The sequence below is a fragment of the Capra hircus genome, chromosome 18, assembly GCF_001704415.2.
Source record: "Capra hircus breed San Clemente chromosome 18, ASM170441v1, whole genome shotgun sequence".
Classification (NCBI taxonomy): Eukaryota; Metazoa; Chordata; class Mammalia; order Artiodactyla; family Bovidae; genus Capra; species Capra hircus.
In genome coordinates this window covers 5,779,287-5,802,031 of record NC_030825.1, presented here as the reverse complement: position 1 = coordinate 5,802,031, position 22,745 = coordinate 5,779,287, and the positions used below count along the sequence as shown (strand labels likewise).

General features: G+C 44.6%; 1 protein-coding gene across 1 annotated transcript in view; it reads left to right on the top strand.

Moving 5' to 3' along the window:
- Positions 1-22,745, top strand: part of ADAMTS18 (ADAM metallopeptidase with thrombospondin type 1 motif 18) — a 145,930-nt gene that overhangs the window by 83,290 nt on the left and 39,895 nt on the right. The window contains exons 9-14 of the mRNA XM_018061740.1: positions 3,007-3,102; positions 6,055-6,203; positions 13,244-13,416; positions 18,059-18,189; positions 19,029-19,152; positions 21,194-21,438. Coding sequence (XP_017917229.1) covers positions 3,007-3,102; positions 6,055-6,203; positions 13,244-13,416; positions 18,059-18,189; positions 19,029-19,152; positions 21,194-21,438 — 918 coding nt within the window. The remainder of the gene's footprint in view (positions 1-3,006; positions 3,103-6,054; positions 6,204-13,243; positions 13,417-18,058; positions 18,190-19,028; positions 19,153-21,193; positions 21,439-22,745) is intronic.

Genomic DNA, 22,745 nt, shown 5'->3' with positions numbered 1-22,745 from the left:
GAAAAAATAAAAAGAGGTAAGAACAAGAACAAAAAAAAATGCAAACTCTGATTTCTGTTTCTCTTGAAAGGAAGCCTGCTCCGAAGGCTCTGGGGTCGTCAGAGCACGTCGTTGGCTATAATTACACTTGACTTCTGTGCTCCACCACAAAAGAAATAACATGTTCGCACAGCCTGTCGTATTTCACTCTGGAATCCCTGTGTCTCTATTTGGCTTGATATTCCAGGTCTCCTCCGGCTGCCCCTTTTCCTCGGCCCTGTGGCTTGGCGTTGGCCAGGGAATGGGGCCTCTGCTGCTTTGGTCCACGCTGGGCCCATTTTGGTGGCTGGCTCTGGGTGTGGGTTTTGGCTTGACCTGGGCTGTAAGACAGAAAGCAGTTTAATTCTGAAAGCCTTTCTCACTGCAGCTTTGTTTCCGTGGTGACCTCCCATCCCTTCATTTTGATAGAGACAGGTTTTTTCCACCTAAACTGGTCCCTCTTAGATCCAGGGTGACCCAGATGGGAACGCACGGAGATGGTAAATTTCATTCATCTGGTTGGAAGTCTGCCTCGTGCTTTCTACTAATGTCAGTGACAGGTCCATGTCCATGGGAAACATTTCCATGTTGTGTTTTATGAGCTGTGTTGAGATTTGGAAATACTTTGTGCAAGCATGCTAAGTCACTTCAGTCGTGTCCGACTCTTTGTGACCCCACAGACTGTAGCCCGCCAGGCTCCTCTGTCCATGGGATTCTTCAGGCAAGAGTACTGGAATGGTTTACCATGCCCTCCTCCAGGAGATCTTCTCAACCCAGGGATCAAGAGGTCCTTGCCTTCTCATTTTAAGAGACACATTATACAACCCATAAGATGAGGCTTACTGCCTGCACCTCCTGTTTCCCTATGTTTTCGGTCTAATGGAACACTTTTGTTGCGAAAGATTTCTAAGTACGTTCTTGCCATGTTTTTCTAACCATGGAATCTCTGTTAACTGGAATGCTTGGAGAATTGGGTGCCTGGTTCACTGAATTTTCAGGGCGCCAACAAGTGACCATAAAAATCAGGTTGTTTCCTCCCTCGTTGTTAATGTTTTCCCCATAATGGACCTTGGTCAATAGAATGTGGCAAATGAAACAGAATGACTCTGGTGATTCGTGATTTTGACCTTCCGTTTATGATGTCATTCTGAAAAGCAAGTTTACCTTTTGAACTGGAAGGAATCTGGTTCAGGCACTTTACTTTATAAATAGACAGTCAAGGGGCAGAGAAGTTGAGAGCTTTTTAACATCCGTTGGTAGTAAATGCAGACCCAGTGTGGTGGGCAAGGACCCAGGCTCTGGAATCTGGCCCCTTTGCCACTTACCAGCTTGGTGACTTGACAGCTTGAGAGTGTCAGCCTCTTACTCAGTTCCCTCATCTGAACGAGTTGATATAAGGCAGTGGCCCCCAGGCTTTTAGGCACGAGGGACTGGTTTCGTGGAAGACAATCTTTCCATGGAGCAAGGCAGTGGCAAGGGAGTAGATTCAGGATGACTCAAGCACATGGCATTTATTGTGCTCGTATGAGAATCTACTGTCGCCACTGACCTGACTGGAGGCAGAGATCAAGCCATCATGAGCATGATGGGAGCAGCTGTAAACGCAGATGAGGCTTCGCTCACTCACCCGCAGCTCAGCTTCTGCTATGCATCCCAGTTCCTAACAGGCCTGTACTGGTCCATGCCCTGGGGCTTGGGGGTCCCAATGTGAAGGACTAGTGTCCGCCACTAAATGACGTTAATGACAGTATTCATTACCTGCAGCTGCTGTAATCAGTTTCCACGAACTGACTGAGTTAAAACAGCTCAGATGTATTTTATTGAAGTTCTGGAGGTAGACCTCTAAAATGCATCACACTGGTCTCAAGTCAAGAGTTGGTGAGGTTGTGCTCCTTCTGGAAACTCTAAAAGAGCAGGCATTTTCTTGCCTTCTCCAGCCCCCCAAAGCTGCTTGTACCCCTTGATTCATGGCCTCCTCCTCCCTCTTCAAAAGCCAGCAACACCTCCCTGTGTGCTCCCCACAGAGCCATCTCTCTGGTTCTCTTCTGGCACCCTCTTCTCTGTTTAAGGACCCTTGTGATTACCTGGGGTCCATCTGGAAAATCTAAGACCATCTCCATCCCAAAGGCAATGGATTAACACCATCAATTTTATTTGCAACTTTAATTCTCCTTTGCTCTATCACCTAGGACAGTCACAGGTTCCTGGAACTAGGATGTGGGTGTTTGCATGGGGGGAGGGCATCATTCTGCCTAGTACAATCCCGCTTGCTGTTTAGTCGCTCAGTTGTGTCCGACTCTGCGACCCCATGAACTGTAGCCCGCCAGGCTCCTCAGTCCATGGGATTTCCCAGGCAAGAATACCAGAGTGGGTTGCCATGTCCTTCTCCCATCTTCTGTCATTTCCTTCTCAAGCAAATAAATTAGCTTGAGAGTTCATTGATTTCATAGGTCTGGTGTAAGAACAAAGTTGTCCAAATGCTTGAAAGTTATAAAGGTCAAGAAGGCAATGGTGATTACACTTTTATCCTTGGGAATAACCCTTCTGAGGCAAGTGCTGATTTGACCACTTATTCATAGATGAGGAAACTGCCGTTTAAAGGGCTTCTATAGCTTGTTCATAGGTCATGCAACCCGGGAAATGCAGGACAAGGCTTTGAATCAGAGTTGCATTAATCCAGTCTTGACGATGATAGTGGGGATGATGGTGGTATGCCGAATCTCTTAGTTAAAAGTGTCTAAATTAACTATTGTTACCTCTTAGTCATTACTAAACACATACGAATATACAGATAATGTAGAAATTTCCTGCTTCTACGTTTGCTAGGACGTGTTACCAGTTACTTTGCCACCGCTAACTTTATTTGCCTCTCCTTTCCAGATAACATCCCATTTCAGCCACCTCAAAACAGAATATGGTGTACAACAGCTTTGGGTATTTTCATTTTTATTGTATCATCACACTTACCAGCTCCTTCTTTCCTTTCAGGACATTTGCAAATCCCTTTGGTGCCACCGAGTGGGCCACAGGTGTGAGACCAAGTTCATGCCTGCCGCGGAAGGGACCGTTTGTGGCTTGAGTATGGTAAACTGCATACTTGCTAGTTTTTAGTTCTAGAGACTTAATAACGCAGTGGACCCAAACTATTTGTACCGTGACCTCAGAATGGAATGCTTTGGCTGCGTCTATTTTCTGACTTCGCTTTAAATTAACTAGCTATTCTTTAGCAGCTTTTCTAAAACTCAATGCTAATATAACCAAGTTGGCTCTATTTTTTTTTAAGAAGGGGTTTTTCCTTTTGCCTTTGTTTTCCATTTTTAGATGGAGGCTTGGGCTCAAGTGTTTCTCTTTCAGTGATCTGAAGGGTTTCATTGTCTGTTTGCTGTTTAAACAAATTGTATTTATCTATTTGGCTACGTCAGCTCTTAGCTGCGGCCCACAGAACCACCTTTGGGCCGTGCGGGCTCTTCACTGCAGCACACGGACCCTCTAGTGGAGGTGCTCAGACTCTGGTTGCAACGCATGAGCTTAGTTGCTCCACAGCATGTGGGATCTTGGTTCCCCAGTCAAGGATTGAACCCATGCCCCCTGCATTGCAAGGCGGATCCTTAACCCCTGGACCACCGGGGGAGTCCCTTAACTGTTTGCTTTTTAAACTTGATTCAGTATAGACAAGTCTCAGGAAGCAGGTATTTCCTTTAGTACAAAGAAAGGACTGTCCCTCCATACAGCACATCTGAGACTCCCCTCCCAGGGCCATCACTGAGCTTCTGACATGCCCAGTAGCGGCATTCTGTCCCTTATAGCAAATTCTCTTAGATTAGAAATACCTAAATGTTCTAATAGTTGTTGTTCAGTCACTAAGTTGTGTCCCACTCTTTGTGACCCCATGGACTGCAGCACACCAGGCCTCCCTCTACTTCACCATCTCCCAGAGCTTGCTCAAACTCATGTCTGTTGAGTCGGTGATGCCATCCAACCATCTCATCCTCTGTCATCCCCTTCTCTTCCTGTCCTCAATCTTTCCCAGCATCAGGGTCTTTTCCATTGAGCTGGCTCTTTCCATCAAGTGACCAAAGTATTGGAGCTTCAGCATCAGTCCTTCCAGTGAATATTCAGAACTTATTTCCTTTAGGATTGGCTGGTTTGAGCTCCTTGCTGTCCATGGGACTCGTCCAGAACCACAGTTCAAAAGCATCAATTCTTTGGTGCTCAGCCTTCTTACGGTCCAACTCTCACATCAGTATATGACTACTGGAAAAACCATAGCTTTCACTTTATGGGCCTTTGTCAGCAGAGTGGTGTCTCTGCTTTTCAATATGCTGTCTAGGTTTGTCATAACTCCTTCCAAGGAGCAAGTGGTCTTTTAATTTTATGGCTGTAGTCACTGTCCACAGTGATTTTGGAGCCCAAGAAAATAAAATCTGTCACTGCTTCCATGTATTTATTTGCCATGAAGTGATGGGACTGGATGCCATAATCTTAGTTTTTTGAATGTTGAGTTTTAAACTAGCTTTTTCACTTACTTCCTTCACGCTCATCAAGAGGCTCTTTAGTTCCTCTTTACTTTCTGCCATTAGAGCTTAGGCGACTGAGTTTAACCCCAGTCTCTGCTAATTGTGTTGCTAGTTGGGTAGTTTGAGCAAGTTAGTATTTCTTTGCTAAACTTCTCTCACTCATTCAGTTACTGCTATATGCTTTGTGAGAGTTGTGTTAGTTACTGCCGATCAAGTTTCCCCCACCCTTCTGTAGCATCCTTGTGGGCCTATAAGCAGCTTCATAAACTGTAGCTGCTTCTGTTATTGCCGTTGGCTGTTGTAATTTTGTCACAACCACTGAGCTTAGCCCAGGAAAATCATATTCCTGGTGGGGAAGGTTCAGATTCATGCTTATGGTTGACAGAATCCTCAAATGACCCATCGTCCCCCCTTCAAAGTTCTGAGGCATGCTGCATGATTTCGTGCAAACTCTGAAGTGGCAACGAATCTGGGGAAAGAAAACTGGGGGAGCTCATCAGCATGTGGCAAGGAATTGAGAGGATGTCCTTGCTTGACCTCATCACAATACACTCGCAACCAAGCCTTCCAAACAGTAAACAGCCACGAAGCCAAGGTGTCATGGGGGAAAAGTAGAGATTTGAAAGTGAAAACTCCCTCCCCTTAATTCTGTAACCGAACCCCTACTCCTCGGTAGAACCTGGCACGATCCAAACCCCGACTCTTTGGATCTCATTGCAGCGGCTTTTGGGCAAGTGTGCAGTCATGCTAAGTCATGCAGAACTTGCTCATAATAAAATCACCACAGCGGGAAGAAAACCTCTCCTTGGGGGCCCCCAAGGACAGAGGCAACCCGCATAACTGGACTGGGGGACAAAGGAGAATGCAGACGGAAAGATCGGCACAGATTCTGCTCTTGAGCTTGAGCAGATCACCAGCCCAGGAGACACCCAGAGCTGGTTTGGAAAGGACACTCCGCCCAAAGTCATCAGCCGGACCTTTCATACAGATGGAAGGGCAAAGGGTGTTACCTAGAAGCACAGTTTGTGTGGCCTGAAAGCTACTTGGTTTCATCAGAAATGCTCTTACGGGGATGGTTTGGAATAAAAATGTATGTGTAATTATACTTGTCTCTCTGATGCAATAATCATCATGATAAATTCTGTGTTCCTGTCTGAAAAACTGATTCCCTTGGAAGCCATGCACCCCGTTGTTTGCAAATGTCGAGGCAGGCTCCGTGGTCATGTCTGTGCTGCCTCCCTGGGCTCTTGGGTGCACCCTCATCTGCACGTGTCCCCCGGACGGCTCACAAAGCCTGCCCTACGCAGCCCGCTGGCGACAGATGCCGTTTCCCGTAGATGTCAGCCGTTCAGACTGCACGTGGTGAACACGGGGTACGGGCAGGTGTGGCTAGCGATGCCTTGACAGCATCTGCAGCCTCCTGTTTGCCGCCAGACGGGTTTTCCCCGCTGTCCCGCAGGTGTCTAACCTCCGCCCGCTCTCCCAGCTGGTCTCTGAATGTCACATATTGTTTTCACAGTGGTGTCGGCAAGGCCAGTGTGTCAAGCTGGGGGAGCTGGGGCCCCGGCCCATCCATGGCCAGTGGTCTGCCTGGTCGAAGTGGTCCGAGTGTTCCCGAACGTGTGGTGGAGGCGTCAGGTATCAGGAGAGACATTGCAACAACCCCAAGTAAGGCTCCGACAGAAAGTCCGTGTTTGTAAGACTCAAACTTTCAACCTGCTCCATCTTGCCTATTTGTTTATCTTGCTGATGCCTGTTTTTAAGGGTGGTTTTCTTCTGTCTGGTTAATAGCAATCAACGAGGGCTTTACTGTTTGTATATAAACACTGTATATACTTCCCTGGTGCCTCAGTGGTAAAGAACCCACCTGCCCATGCAGGAGACTCAAGTTCGATCCCTGGGTTGGGGAGATCCCCTGGAGGAGGAAGTGGCAGCCCACTCCAGTATTCCTGCCTGGAGAATCCCATGGACGGAGGAGCCTGGCGGGCTGCAGTCCATGCTGCTTAGCTGCTCAGTCGTGTCCAACTCTTTGCAGCCCCATGGACTGCAGGCTGCCGGGCTTCCCTGTCCATGGGATTCTCCAGGCAGGAATACTGGAGTGGGCTGCCATTTCCTATTCCAGGGGATTGTCCCAACCCAGGGATCAAACCCATGTCTCTTGTGTCTCCTGCATTGTAGGCAGATTCTTTACCCACTGAACCACCTGGGAGCTATAGTCCATGGGGTCGCAAAAGAGTCAGACACTAAACAACAGATCCGCTGGGGGAGGTGTGCTGGGCAGAGACCTGAAAAGAGCAGAGGAGTTTGTTCTTTGTGTGGCTCTGCTGATCACAGATTCCAGTAATGGAGTGGATTACTTTCGGCATCTAAATTAGAGCTGCGTGCCTGGGACACTGGAGAACATAGAAGCTTGGCTGGTAGACAGTGTGTGAGTGAGCGTGTGTGTGTGTGTGTGAGAAACTGATGACCTGGAGAAAGCTTGTGGAGTTTTGCCCTGCAGGAGTGTACATCAACACGTGTTGACAGATATGCCTGACTTTTAAAGAGAAACCAGAAATCTGAAAAAAATGCTGTGTGAAATTTCCCAATTTGTAAAATATCGACCACGCATTCAGTGTTCTTTAGAAAAATAAAAGGCTGGGAGCACTCATCAAATACCTCATGGGCGCCCTCTGATCTGGTGGCCTTGAGATTCTGAGCTATCTGTCTCTGTGCAGTGAAAGTGGTTTCATGTTACTTTCATCGGCGCTAATTCCCGCCTGCAGTGTGCGTGAGATGTATGTTTCCTGATGGGCTGCATGATGCCAAAAGAGCTCAGGACTTGGAAACGGAAAGATCTGACTCCACCTTCTGGGTCCGCCACGTATTAATGGTGTCGCTCTGGGAAGGTCGCTGGAACTTGGAGGTTGGGTTGACATATAAGGTGGAGATGACAGCACCCACTTCAGATGGTTTGAGGAGATTAGAAATTGTGTCTGTAGAGTTTCTGGCACACTGGGGAGCATCCAGGGGACATTCAGCAAAAGGTGCTGAGGTCCATGTGGCTTTTCATTATCTTCATCCTAAGCCTGGGGGCTTTCCCGGCGGCGCTAGTGGTAAAGAACCCACCTGCCAGTACAGGAGACATAAGAGACCTGGGTTCGATCCCTTGGTTGGGAAGATCCCCTGGAGGGGGAAATGGCGACCCACTGAAGTATTCTTGCCTTGAGAATCTTACGGACAGAGGAGCCTGGTGGGCTACAGTCCATGGGGTTGCAAAGAGCTGGACACGATTGGGCACAAACACACACATGTCCTAAACTCACCAGGAATACGGGTGACAGAGGGTCAGTCCTCAGAGGCGATGGGGAGAGGGCTTCCTGATGAAGTTAGACGTGGGAGAAGGTGGTGGAGTAAGAAGAAAGTGATGGGACCTTGGAAAACGGTGGATTTAATTTTCCAGCATGACTTGATATGGATGTTGAGAACAGAGGCTCTTAGGCTCAGGACCTGAGTTTGGCTCCTAGTCCGCCCCTGCCTAGCTGGGTGGCCTTGGATGACTGACTCTCCCTGCCCTGCCCTACGTCCCTCGTTCGTAAAAAATGAGATAATGACAGGCTCTGCCTCCTATGAGCTGGTATTCATAAGTGCTGGTCTTTATAAAGTGCCTGGCACATTGTAAGCACTGGTGTTTGGTAGGTTGAGAATGTACATAAATAATGACAGCAAAGGGAAATTTTTGAAAAGACAAATAGTCACCTGAGTCAGCACCTGAGCTGGATCAAGAGGCCAGTTTGTTCCCCAATATAAGGGAGGGTTTGGCGATTCTCTAACCAGGGTTTGTTAGGTGGCATTTGGGATATCTCAGAGGCTGATGTAGGATCTCTAAGCTTCGGCACTCTTCGCATTTATTTTAGGTTGAAAATTTTTCTGTTGTGAAGGTTTGTCCTATGCGTGGCAAGGTGTTTAGTAACAGTTCTGAGCTCTACCCACTCCATGCCAGTAAGATGACTCCCCCTCCCTACTCAACTCCCAAGTCATGGCAGTGAAAGTATCTCCAGATGTGGCCCAGCATCCTGAGGGGGCGCAGTCATTCCCGGTTAAGTCGACCTGCTCTAATCAGACCCAGTAACTCACTATAATGAAAGGAAGACTTGAGATGCATTTACAGTTTAGACCAGAGTATTAAAACCATCCTCCACATACACTGAGTGTAGCCCATGTCTTGGATAGAATTGTTAGAATCATTCTATTACTTTTCGTTTTTGCAGCATTTTTCGTGGATCTGGTTTTCATACATTGCAACATTTTACAATCTCGATATTTTCTCAAGAACGAAAGAGATTACCTAATTCAATAGCTCTGCTGGTGAAGTGCATGAATGACGCCCCTGAGATTTAAATTAAAGCCTCTCTCATATCTGTGGGATGGAGAGCTCTCATTATAACAAGACATTGTTCTTGGAAATAGCATACTGTAATTTTAGAAACACCTAATACAAGAATTAGTTAGTCAAGTGGTTCGGTTTGGTGCAATTTTATCATCTCAAATAAGATTGAGGCTAATCAGGATTTTGGTTAGTTATGAACTCCGTGAGATGGTGATGGACAGGGAGGCCTGGCGTGCTGCGATTCATGGGGTTGCAAAGAGTCGGACACGACTGAGCAACTGAACTGAACTGAACTGATGCACAAAGTCATAAATAAAGCAAGTAAATGATAGGCTGTTTTGAAACGGTTGAATCAGCTCTCCATCCTTAGTTCATGTTGTTGCCGTAAAGCTGGTTTACTCCTCTTTCAGGTTACTGATTTCTTTCTCGATTCTGCTGAAACCTTTGGTCTGTTCAGATCACTCAGCTTGAGTACTTTCATTTTTTTCATGTGAAAAGCAATGTGAGCTTTTTATTTCACATAATGATGGTTTTCCCAGAGCATATTTTGTTTCATAAAAAATGAATTATTTCTGGTTGATTCATGGATTTATCAAACTTTTCAGCTTCAAAAAGACTGAAAGGTTATCTGGTTCTGGAATGGCCAGACCCAGCACATGTGGCCCTTCGTCTTTGTCCCATGTCTGTGACAGACCCATTCATCAAAGCCCCTGTGTTTTGCTGATCTCTACTCTGCCTCAGGAACCTTCTCAAAAGACTTTTCCAGGCATTTGCTGTCAATCAGGGTAGAACAGATGCATGAGCTGAAACCTGTTGTTTCATCTGATGATTCTGCAAATGGGTAGCCAGAGGAGACGGAGGCTCCCACTCAGAGTGGCAGCCGTTGTTCCGGTCACCAGGCTGGGCGTGGGGGAGTCTAACCAAGATCCCACTGTCTTCATCCTCACTGGGAACATTTTTTCCTGGTTCCCTGGAAGAGAGCCTAGTGAAATTCCTATACACTCTGTTCAAGAAAATGAATAATGAAAATTCAAGTGGAACAATTCAAATCATGATAAGTAAACTTGCTAAAGCATTCTGTGTGTGCTTAGTCGCTCAGTCGTGTCTGACTCTGCATCCCACGGACTGTAGCCCCCCGGCTCCTCTGGCCATGGGATTCTCCAGGCCAGAATGCTGGAGTGGGCTTGCCATGCCCTCTTCCAGGGGATATCTCCAACCCAGGGATCCAACCCAGGTATCCCACATTGCAGGCAGATTCTTTACCAGCTGAGCTACCAGGGAAGGCATTCTAGAACTCTCTAGAACATTCTCGAACTCTCCTAAAATATGAGTCCATTTGAGAAAGACCAACAGAAGAATATTGAGTCATATCTCTGGCCCATTTTCCAACCAGTAAATTCCAGACTCAGCTGATTATCAGAATCACCAATTGTGCTTTAAAAAAAAACCCACTGATTTCTTGATACTCCTCATCATGTATTTTTATTGAGAAAGCCTTTGAAGAAGTCCAGGGATATTTGTGTGTGTGTGTGTGTGTGTGTGTGTGTGTGTGTGTGTGTGTATGTATCTGTGTCTGTGTATATTTACACATGTGTGATCGATTGTATATAAATATACATATACATACACATATATACATGTAATATATTGTATATATACATATGTTTACATATATATACACACATTGTTGTTCAGTCACTAAGTATGTATTTTATATTTATATATACACATATAACCACATAATACATATATAAATATGTATTTGTACATGTATAGTGTATATGTGTCTATATGTATACATATGTAAATATGTTATATAAATATATGTGTGTGTATGTGTATATATGGAGGGAGAGTTACATATATAAATACTTCTTAAAAACAGCTTCCCAACTGCTTGTAATGCTCAGCCATTGCAATATATAATGATCAACCAACAGTATAACCATTTGTAGTCAGGACTGACTAAATTATTCAGAAGCAAATATGTATATACTTCATAGTAATCTAATATAAAGACAAAGTCATGCACCTAGATATTTGGGAGTTTTTTGTTTTTAATCATAAAGAACTCATTGTACCAAGGGACATCATGGTAGCATTTTCTGTTAATTTATCCTAATACTCATGTTCCAAGTTGCAAGAAAAAAACGTATCTGTATTTGAAGATTTGATGGCAAAGTCCAAATTCTTGCCAGTCATTAAAAGTAGAAAGCCCTTTAAAATAGTTACAATTGATTTGTCCTCTGCCCAAAACTCTACCGGCGGTCTCTCAGGTAATCATCACAGCCGTCCTCACTTGACACGTCAGGAGGCTGACTGAAATTGCCTGCAGAAAAGCTGGCAAGGAGCAGAGTGCGCTTCCCTTCAGATCTGCTCCGCTGTCTGCAGCCCGCCCCCGGAGCACTGGGCGTCCTCGTCTCCCTCTTTGCCTTCCCATGCCCAGCCTGCCTGCCGACCTCAGTTCCGTGCGGGCACCACCGAGCTGGACCCTCATCCTGGGGAGCCCAAAGGTGTGAGGTGGAGCTCTGTTCTGGCTCTTTCTAGCTGTGTGACCTCCACTCAGCACATCTGAGAAGCGCTGCCGGCCGTCTTTCACTTCATCTGTACACTGGGGGGATGGCTATGTGAGGCTTTTTGCTGGTTTTTTATTTGACTACCTTGGGCCTTAGTTGCGGCACGCAAGATCTTAGCTGTGGCACGCAGGCTCGGTAGTTGCGGTACATGGACTTGGTTGCCCCGCGCATGTGGGATCTTCGTTCCCTGACCAGGGATCCAACCCACACCCCCTGCATTGGCAGGCGGATTCTTAACCACCGGACCACCAGGGAAATCCCTGTATGAGTTTTGAGGTCTTTTCCATGTTACACTTTCTGAATTGAAGAGTTCACAGGTGGTCCTCTTTCACTTTGTTGAATTTGAATAGTCTAAATGAAGCTCATTTGTAAAATCTCAGACTAGAGAGGCTTATGCTGAGACAATTTTAATTACGCACGACTTGTAAAGATGACCAGGAACAGAGGAAGGCTCTCAGGTGGCGCTTTCAGACTTTTCTAAATGCTTTTTTGGATAATGGTTGAAGAATTCTTGGGGGATTCGATCTAGCACAATAACTGCTAAATGCTTCAGTAGTTGTTCCAGAGTGTTTTGAAATAGCTTAAAAATCTCATTCTGGCGATGTGACGCTTCCCCGTTCTGTTGAATCCATTTTCGCATAGGAGGATTTGATCAAATGTGCTGAAGCAAATCCAGAGGTGTTTTATAGCATTCCTGTGCTTCCTAAAGAGACAAGGAATTTTAACCACATATATTTATTAACTTGGATCCTTCTTCTATGTTACATGTTTGCATTGAGCTTTTGTAAGAGATGGTATATACATGGTTTTTAGTCCATTTCATGGAAATTGAAAAGAGGCAATTTCTTTGTGCCTGGAGTATGCCGGAGAAGACATTATTGGTAACTTTTTTCAGTGGGGTTGACACTCCTTTTTATTTTGCTTTCTGGTTTTTGCAGTCTACCTAGCAAGATCTTAAAGAGCTTGCCATTAGGTCATAATTATTTATGTTCTAATGGGATTCCTTACTCTGGAAACCCATTTCCCATTGTGCTTGGCAGGAAAGGCGCAGGCCACCTGCAATGTTAGAAGTAATTATGCAGATACAAACAAGGGCATGTTCCCCCCACCCCCGAGTTTAGAATCCTGGGAATAAAGCGCATATGAGTCTGACAAAGCTAGATTGGAAAATATGGCAAGTCATACGCTCAGTGTCCTAATGGACTTCTACATCCCAGGAGGTGTCCGCAAACTGTAGGGAGAGGAGAGGGGTCGGAGGTGGGAGCCAAGCTGGGGAGGACGCTGGATCTGCGCTGGAAGAGCTTTGGCGCCAGCAAATGGGGCGTGTGTGTTTGCATGCGTGGCACACTGAGCGAGAGCATTTAGGCGTGCTTGCAGACTTCCCTAACACATGAGGTAAGAGGATGCGCACCAAGAATATGCCTCCGCCAGTCTTTATGGAAGTCGCCAGAATGTTCAAGTTGGATTCAGAGGTAGCAAATACATTCCATCTAACATGGCAACTGATGAACAGTGGTTGTATCTACCCTAGGGCCATGTCGAGAAAAGAAAGCAGAGAACAAGAAAAATTGTTGGTTGATTAGTTATGTCTGCCATGGGTACAAGAAGGGTTGTGGGCCACGTATTTCCACTGTTGTAATTGACTGGTTCCACTGCCATACACTGTGGCCACCATAATGATGGTCCCTCCCTGTAATATTGCCTGTGACTAATAGTGAGCCCTTTGCTTGCCAGTATTTAAAGAGCTTTAATCTTCTTTGCAGGCCTCAGTATGGCGGCAAGTTCTGTCCTGGCTCTAGCCGTGTTTATCAACTGTGCAATATTAACCCTTGTGATAAAAACAGCTTGGATTTCCGAGCCCAGCAGTGTGCAGAGTATAACAGCAAACCTTTCCGTGGATGGTTCTACCAGTGGAAACCCTATATGAAAGTGGAAGGTAATTTGGTCTCTGTGAACCTCAAACAAATATATCTGCATGTGAACAGTAATGTGAATGAACAGCACAGAAAAAATTGCTGCCTGTATAAGAGTTTCAGTGTTTACCTTTCCTTACCCGGGCCCATCCTGGCCCAGGTTTTCATTCAGTTCTGTGGGTTTGTTTATTTCTCCACGTTTTTTTTTTTTTTCCACAAGACATCCCTTGCCTCCTACATGTATAAGTTGAAGAGGTCATGTGTTTGGAATGTACTTATATTTCTAAACTTACTTTTGACATTTCAGCAATTAAGTCTCCCAGGAATGTTAATTGCAGTTGGTATGAACTGTCCAGACCAAAAACTCATGAAACCATATCTGCCCCATGGAGACATCATTCTCAGTAACTGACATGGTAGATGATAACAGACATGGGAAGACCTATTTTCAGAGTGTATGCACACACACACACACACACACACACCCCATGAATAAGAAATATCTCTATATTAAATTCTTGGTACTTAATATAGCAAAGTAATACCTTGTATTTGAACTTTTACATTGATTAGTTTTGATTTTCAGCTCAACATCAAAATTTAGTTACCATGTATGTAAGTACCAGATTTAATGTACTTTCTGTTACAGAAACAGAATAATTCCGTACAAAATAAGCTGAGACCATTCTGTTTGTTTCCTATCAATTTTTTTCCACTCACTCACTTTATCAGAACTCATCTACCCTCCCTTGGAAAAGGATAAATGTGAATCCCAGTCAGACATATGCAGAATGGGAAGAGACCAGATTTAATGATAATTCATGGGAAATAAGACTGAGGGCTGCTTCTGTACAAAAGCTCAAAATGAACCTATATTATCAATAACCAAAAGGAACTGATGTAATCAGACCTCATTATAATAAGTATTAAATAGCTTCTACAAATCAGAGGTGATACTACAACTTTGCTCAACATCAGCAAATGTTACAAAATATTTTCTGATTTCAAATTTCTGTCACTAATATTATTGCAGCTTTACTAGGTAGAGAACTTGCCATTTCATTCATTCATTCAACAGGTACTGATTGAGGACCTCCTCCTGGGAGACTCTCTGCTCCATGCAGAGGCGAGTACATTGAATAAAACAGAGACCCCAGCCATAGGGTCTCACGTCTTACTGCAGGAGACACAAAAGTTTAGGCTTTCTCATGCTTTCCTCTTCTCTCTTTGATACTTACTTAAAATCATAGAAGACAGACCATGATTTGAAGGTCTGTGACATTCATGCTGCTTGGGAAGAATCAGGGAAAGATTTTTCATAAATCTAGACAGTCTCTGTCTTACACTGATTAGCTTTTTCTTCTGTATTCCTTTTTTTAAATTGAAGTATAGTTGATTTACAATGTCTGTTAGTTTTAAGTGTACAGGAGAATGATTCAGTTATATATGTATATATGCTTTTTCAGATTGTTTCCCCTTATAGGCTATTGCAAGATATTGAGTACAGCTGTCTATGCTGTACACTAGGACCTTGCTGTTAATCTATTTTATATGCTGCTGCTGAGTCGCTTCAGTCGTGTCCGACTCTGTGCGACCCCATAGACGGCAGCCCACCAGGCTCCCCCGTCCCTGGGATTTTCCAGGCAAGAACACTGGAGTGGGCTGCCATTTCCTTCTCCAATGCATGAAAGTGAAAAGTGAAAGTGAAGTCACTGAGTCGTGTCCGACTCTTAGTGACCCCATGGACTGCAGCCCACCAGGCTCCTCCACCCATGGGATTTTCCAGGCAAGAGGACTGGAGTGGGGTGCCATTGCCTTCTCTATCTATTTTATATATAGTAGTTCATATCTGTTAATCCCAAATTTAATTTATTAAATTAATTTATCTTAGTTTATCCCCTACCCCAATTTCTGTGTTTCTAACAGACTAGTTCCTAAACTTTCTCAGGAACCTGTGTGGAAACACTGAACTTTCTAGAACTTGTTAATTCTTAGGAATGATGGAGAAAAGAGAGGGTATATGTTTTCTAGCTCCCTAATCTCACATGCACTGAGTAGGACTCATGAAATAAAAATGTTATTAGAAAAAATTCCTAGGTGAGAAAAAAAATGGAATCCATCCATATGGCTGCACATTTGGGCCATAGTGACTTCCCTTCTGTCCTGTTTTTGACTCTGTCTTTTATTGAGTGGTTTGTGAAAGGCATCCACTTGCAAACTGTTCACACGTTTGTTGTCAAACTGTTGTCAAGGATTTCACACAGCATCGCCCACATCAAGTCTCATGTGAGCAGCGTCATGTGGAATTCCTGGCTGAAAAGCACTCTTTCTATGGGAGAAATTGGCACAATAACGCCTTTCTGATAACAAAAGCTCTCTAAAGATAATACTTTATTTTTGCGTGTGATACCAAACACTTCTCAGAGACCTAACATTGTTTTAGTCTTAATGTTTAGTTTGTTTGCTTCCTCTGCCTTTTCATGATTTGACTCTTTTCTGTATGTTTTGTAAATGTTATTGACCATATGCCTTTTTTCCAAAGTGCCTAAAATGTTCCCTCTTAACAGACTGAATAAATATCTAAAATCATTGTGCCTGTCCTAAATCACAATCAGAAAATTATGACCTATGGGCCAAATCTGACCCTTTTTTAAAACATATTTTTTTTAAGTGGACCACTTTTAAAGTCTTTACTGAGTTTGTTGCAATACTGCTTCTGCTTTATGACTTGGTTTTTTTGGCCCAAAGGCACATGTGATCTTAGCTCTCAGACCAGGGAACGAACCCATACCCCCTGCATTAGAAGGCAAAGTCTCAACCCCTGGGCCACCAGGGAAGCCCCTGACCCGTCTTTTCAAATATTGTTTTATTGTGACCCAGCAATACTGTTTCGTTCACATGCTATTAATAGCTGACCTCAGGGTCTGTGAAATCTTAAATACTTACTATCCAAGGAGGGTAGGGACACAAGCCACCAATCACCTGTATTGTGGCTCTTAGGATTAGGAAATGTTAAAGTGATACAGTGCCAGACTTTATTTTTTGGGCTCCAAAATCACTGCAGATGGTGACTGCAGCCATGAAATTAAAAGACGCTTACTCCTTGGAAGAAAAGTTATGACCAACCTAGGTAGCATATTCAAAAGCAGAGACATTACTTTGCCGACTAACGTCCGTCTAGTCAAGGCTATGGTTTTTCCAGTGGTCATGTATGGATGTGAGAGTTGGACTGTGAGGAAGGCTGAGTGCCGAAGAATTGATGCTTTTGGACTGTGGTGTTGGAGAAGACTCTTGAGAGTCCCTCAGACTGCAAGGAGATCCAACCAGTCCATTCTGAAGGAGATCAACCCTGGGATTTCTTTGGAAGGAATGATGCTAAAGCTGAAGCTCCAGTACTTTGGCCACCTCATGCGAAGAGTTAACTCATCGGAAAAGACTCTGATGCTGGGAGGGATTGGGGGCACGAGAAGAAGGGGATGACAGAGGATGAGATGGCTGGATGGCATCACTGACTCGATGGATGTGAGTCTGAGTGAACTCTGGGAGTTGGTGATGGAGAGGGAGGCCTGGCGTGCTGCGATTCATGGGGTCACAAAGAGTCAGACACGACTGAGTGACTGAACTGAACTGAATGTTGAAGTATTATATGGATTGCTAAAAGGAGTTCATATTTTTAAAAGCCACAGGCATCTGCCCTCAGGCATACATGCACGCACGCACCCACATGGAAAACTGTAACATTTCCCACCTTGATCATCAGTTCAGTTCAGTTCAGTCTCTCAGTCGTGTCCGACTCTTTGCCACCCCATGAATCACAGCACGCCAGGCCTCCCTGTCCATCACCAACTCCCAGAGTTTACTCAGATTCACGTCCATCGAGTCCGTGATGCCATCCAGCCATCTCATCCTCTGTCGTCCCCTTCTCCTCCTGCCCCCAATCCCTCCCAGCATCAGAGTCTTTTCTGATGAGTCAACTCTTCGCATGAGGTAGCTAAAGTACTGGAGTTTCAGCTTTAGCATCATTCCTTCCAAAGAAATCCCAGGGCTGATCTCCTTCAGAATGGACTGGTTGGATCTCCTTGCAGTCCGAGGGACTCTCAAGAGTCTTCTCCAACACCACAGTTCAAAAGCATCAATTCTTCGGTGCTCAGCCTTCTTCACAGTCCAACTCTCACATCCATCCATGACCACTGGAAAAACCATAGCCTTGACTAGACAGACCTTTGTTGGCAAAGTAATGTCTCTGTTTTTCAATATGCTGTCTAGGTTGGTCATACCTTTCCTTCCAAGGAGTAAGAGTCTTTTTAATTTCATGGCTGCAGTCACCATCTGCAGTGATTTTGGAGCCCCCAAAAATAAAGTCTGACACTGTTTCCACTGTTTCCCCATCTATTTCCCATGAAGTGATGGGACCGGATGCCATGATCTTCGTTTTCTGAATGTTGAGCTTTAAGCCAACTTTTTCACTCTCCTCTTTCACTGTCATCAAGAGGCTTTTTAGTTCCTCTTCACTTTCTGCCATAAGGGTGGTGTCATCTGCATATCTGAGGTTATTAACCTTGATCATTAGCTTTCTAAATAAATTTAACTCATCTTTTCGGTAATCACGTCATTGTCCTAGGATTTCCTCTTGACCGTGACCCCGTTTGATCTCTTTGCTTCTAGAGGAAGACCGATGTAAACTGTACTGCAAGGCTGAGAACTTTGAATTCTTTTTCGCCATGTCCAGCAAGGTGAAAGACGGGACTCCTTGTTCCCCAAACAAGAACGACGTTTGCATTGATGGGATCTGTGAAGTAAGAGAACATTTCTGCTTTGGAACGTGTGGTCATGCTCGTGCTGCCTGCTATTAAATGCATAGCGGGAGAAGTGTGGCGGGAGATTCTTGTGTCTGGATAAGAGCAGCTGGTGAAGGGAAAAGGGTAACATATCAAGTTGGATGTGAGTTTTTATCTCCAAGTCCCTGCTCACTTTCTGCATGACCCCTGTCCTGCGTTTTGCATTTCTCTTTCACTCCCTTTCCACATATGGAGGTGCTGATATGTGCTACTTTACATGAAAGTTTGTGAAAAATAAGAATGGAGCTAACAGTGGCGGGAGACTTTTCTTGCGTGTTCACTAAGTACACGCAGTACATGCTTAGAACTTTGTAAATGTGCTTGGAGATAGCATTTCTGTTTACTTGGGGTGAGTTTTTCTTTTTCTTCCGGTATCTACTTTCTCTTTTCAATTTAATAAATTGTGAGCTCCGTGATCTTTTAAGGGAGTGTGAGTGTCCTTGGGTTGGTGCTGGGGGGAGGGGGGCAGTCCCAGCATTTTTATGTTTCGCTGGTAGAACTGGCCTGAATAAATTCCTCTCCCATTAACAGCAGTAGTGGCTTTTCATTCCAGTTTTACAGTTGAAGGCTCTAAGCCTTAGAGAAGTTTTGTGACTTCCCTGATCATATGTCCAGTGATGGCAGAGGAAGGATTTGAATCCCTAGTCAAACTTGAGACTCTGCTCTTAATCATAAAGCTGCACCACCTTCCTAATATGTAGTAAATACAGAAAACCATGTATACGTTTTGGTTATTCTAAGCCAGTGACTTCTCAAATGTTTTATTTTCTCACTCTTTTTTTGTTTTTTGGTCACAGCCAGTGGGATGTGATCACGAACTTGGCTCTAAAGCAGTTTCAGATGCCTGTGGTGTTTGCAAAGGTGATAACTCAACTTGCAAGTTTTATAAAGGCCTGTACCTCAACCAGCACAAAGCAAATGGTAAGAAATGCTGCAGATTCGGTGCTATGAGCGGTGGGACATGTCCTTTGCTGCCAAATGAATTTGAGACTTGCTAAATATGATCCAGCTTTTCACTAGCTCCTATGATGCGTGGAAGATGATGGCTTTTGATGCTTTGTTATTGTTCAGTCATTCAGTCGTGTCCGACTCTTGACACCATGAACTGCAGCACGCCAATCTTCCCTGTCCTTCACCATCTCCTGGAGATTGCTCAAACTCATATCCATTGAGTAAATGATGCCATCCAACCATCTCATCCCCAGTCGTCCCCTTCTCCTCCCGCTTTCAATCTTTCCCAGCATCAGGGTCTTTTCTAATGAGTCAGTTCTTCACATCAGGTGGCCAAATTATTGGAGCTTCAGCATCAGTCCTTCCAATGAATATTCAGGACTAATTTCCTTTAGCATGGACTGGTTGGATCTTCTTGCAGTCCAAGGGACACTCAAGAGTCTCTTCAACACCACAGTTTAAAAGAATCAATTCTTTAGTGCTCAGCTTTCTTTATAGTCCAACTCTCACATCCAGACATGACTACTGGAAAAACCATTGCTTTGACTAGATGGACCTTTGTTGGCAATGTCTCTGCTTTTTAATATGCTGTCTAGGTTGGTCATAACTTTTCTTCCAAGCAGCAAGTGTCTTTTAATTTCATGTCTTCAGTCACCATCTGCAGTGATTTTGGAACCCAAGAAAATAAAGTCTATAACTGTTTCCAGTTTTTCCCATCTCTTTGCCATGAAGTGATGGGACCAGATGCTATGATCTTTGTTTTTTGAATATTGAGTTTTAAGCCAGCTTTTTCACTCTCCTCTTTCCCCTTCATTAAGAAGTTCTTTAGTACGTCTTCACTTTCTGCCATAAGGGTGGTGTCATCTGCATACCTGAGGTTATTGATATTTCTCCCGGCAGTCTTGATTCCAGCTTGTGCTTCATCCAGCCCAGCATTTCGCATTATATACTCTGCATGTAAGTTAAATAAGCAGGATGACAATATACAGCCTTGATGTACTCCTTTCCCAATTTTGAACCAGTCTATTGTTCCATGTCCAGTTCTAACTGTTGCTTCTTGACCTGCATACGGATTTCTCAGGAGGCAGGTCAGGTGTTCTGCTATTCCCATCTCTCTAAGAATTTTCTACAGTTTGTTGTGATCCACACAGTCAAAGGCTTTAGCGTAGTCAATGAAGCAGATATTTTTCTGGAATTCTCTTGCTTTTTCGATGATCCAGTGGATGTTGGCAATCTGATCTCTGGTTCCTCTGCCTTTTCTAAATCTGTCTTGAACATCTGGAAGTTGTCGGTTCACGTATTGTTACTTATGCAAGAGCAAAGGAGGATGAGAAGTTTTAGCAATACAGACATCCAGAGGTGTGTTCAACAAATGCCTTTCTGCTGAGCAACTTCAATATGCTGTGACACCTGTATTTGTTAAACAAAGAACGTATTGTGGAACTTTTAAAAAATATATGTATTTATTTATTTGGTTGTACCAGTCTTAGCTGTGGCATGTGAGATCTAGTTACCTGACCAGGGACCAAACCTGGGCCCCTTGCATTGGGAGTGCAGAGTCTTAGCCACTGGGCCACCAGGGAAGTCCCTGTATTATGGAACTTAGATGGTCCACACTTAAAACGTAAGACGCATACTTGAAGCAGTTATCTCACCATCTTGAGTAGAATTGAGCTTTGAGCCCTGTCTTCTGCACACCACAGTTGAGACTAGGCAGTTCCAAGTTTTTTTTGAAACTTATTGATTAAAAATAAAAAGCATCTTTGAGTTTCGTGGCCTTTGTCGTTCAGGAAAAGAGAAGTGTGTCTTCTGTCCACACGCATGTGCTTGGGGAAAGTACATCATTTTCTCTCTCGGGTGTTCCTACCACTTGAAAAATGGAATAACCGAGTGTTTTCACTGCGTAGGAGTAGAAATGAGCCGCACTCTGTAAGGAGGGCCGCTGCGTCTCTCTGACGGGGTCTCCCGCGTGTGACGTGGATGACAAAAATGTTCTGCTCTCTCCACTTAGAGTATTATCCGGTGGTCACCGTCCCGGCGGGCGCCCGCAGCATCGAGGTCCAGGAGCTGCAGATATCCTCCAGCTACCTCGCAGTCCGAAGCCTCAGTCACAAGTATTACCTCACAGGGGCCTGGAGCGTCGACTGGCCAGGGGAGTTTGCCTTTGCGGGGACCGTGTTTGAGTACCAGCGTGCCTTCAACCGCCCTGAATGCCTGTCTGCCCCGGGCCCCATCAATGAGACGCTGGTCTTTGAAGTAAGCCCCTTCTCTTTATTCGGCTCTCACTGCCTCTTGCTGCGTGTCTAGTGACGACCCCCATTTAAGCTAGCTGAAAGAACCACTAGTTCACTCCGTATCCTAACAGGCTAAAGCTCAAAGGGCAAAGACAGCCCCTTCATTTAGGGGAAGAGGGATCCAGTGGGTCCCCGGGAGAACGTGCCGACTTTCACATTTAGATGCCAGCCTTCTCCCAGTCCACCTGGCTGTTCAGTTTGCTGAGGAACATCCCAGGGATCATTTTTTACATGATTCCAGTTTGTCTGCGTCTGCCGTTTGGATAGTCTGTTCATAGTTATTCATCACATAGATCTACCGGCCTTGGAGGCAGAGTGGCATAGTGGAAAGAACACTTGCTTGATGGCTAGACAGTTTTGGAGAAGGAAATGGCAGCCCACTCCAGTGTTCTTGCCTGGAGAACCCTGTGGACAGAGGAGCCTGGTGGGCTGCCATCTATGGGGTCGCACACGGTCGGACACAACTGAAGCAGCTTAGCAGCAGCAAGACAGTTTTATAGAGCAAGCCAACTCACTCTTTTGGCTGCCGTTTTCTTTAGAGGTGAGAAGAGAAATGAATGGATAACAATGAGGAGAGTGAAAACAGCCACCATATCTGCGAACGACTCCGTAACAGAATTGTCACGGAGACTTTGTCTTTGGTCCTCGTCCCATCTCGGGTTTGCTTCCTCCAGTTTATAAAACAGGGCCAATCGTGTGCTTTCAGGGGCATGTGGCATGTCTGAGGTGTGTAGAACTCCCTGTGGCCACCACGTACCGAGGACTTAGGTAACCAAGCACTCCCGTTAGTCATTCAGCTTCAATCTCTCACTTGCAAAACTGGGACAGGAACCCTGCCTCACTGACTTGCCAGAAAAATAAGCAATGAAGTGTGATGAAGAAATGTTAACAGATTTGCCTAGCTCACGTAGCTAGGAAAAAAGCAGAGTTGACTTGGAGTCCAAATCTTTTCCATCTACGAGTATGATATCTGCTCTCAGGCTAGTCATATTGCTCTGCTCTTTAAAAATCAAAGAAACAAGTTAATTCAACTATTTCTATTATTATTATTTCAGGTACTAATAAAACATTTACTAAGAAAGATGAATTAAAAAAGAGGTTAAAAGTATGACTACATGTAACTCCCCCCACCTTGGAAGGACCTATTTTATTTTTATTGCTTTTGCTATGTGATGCATTTTTAATTTCTTTACTTTTATTGGAGTATAGTTGATTATCAATGTGTTAATTTGAGGTGTACAGCAAAGCGCTTCAGTTATACATATATAT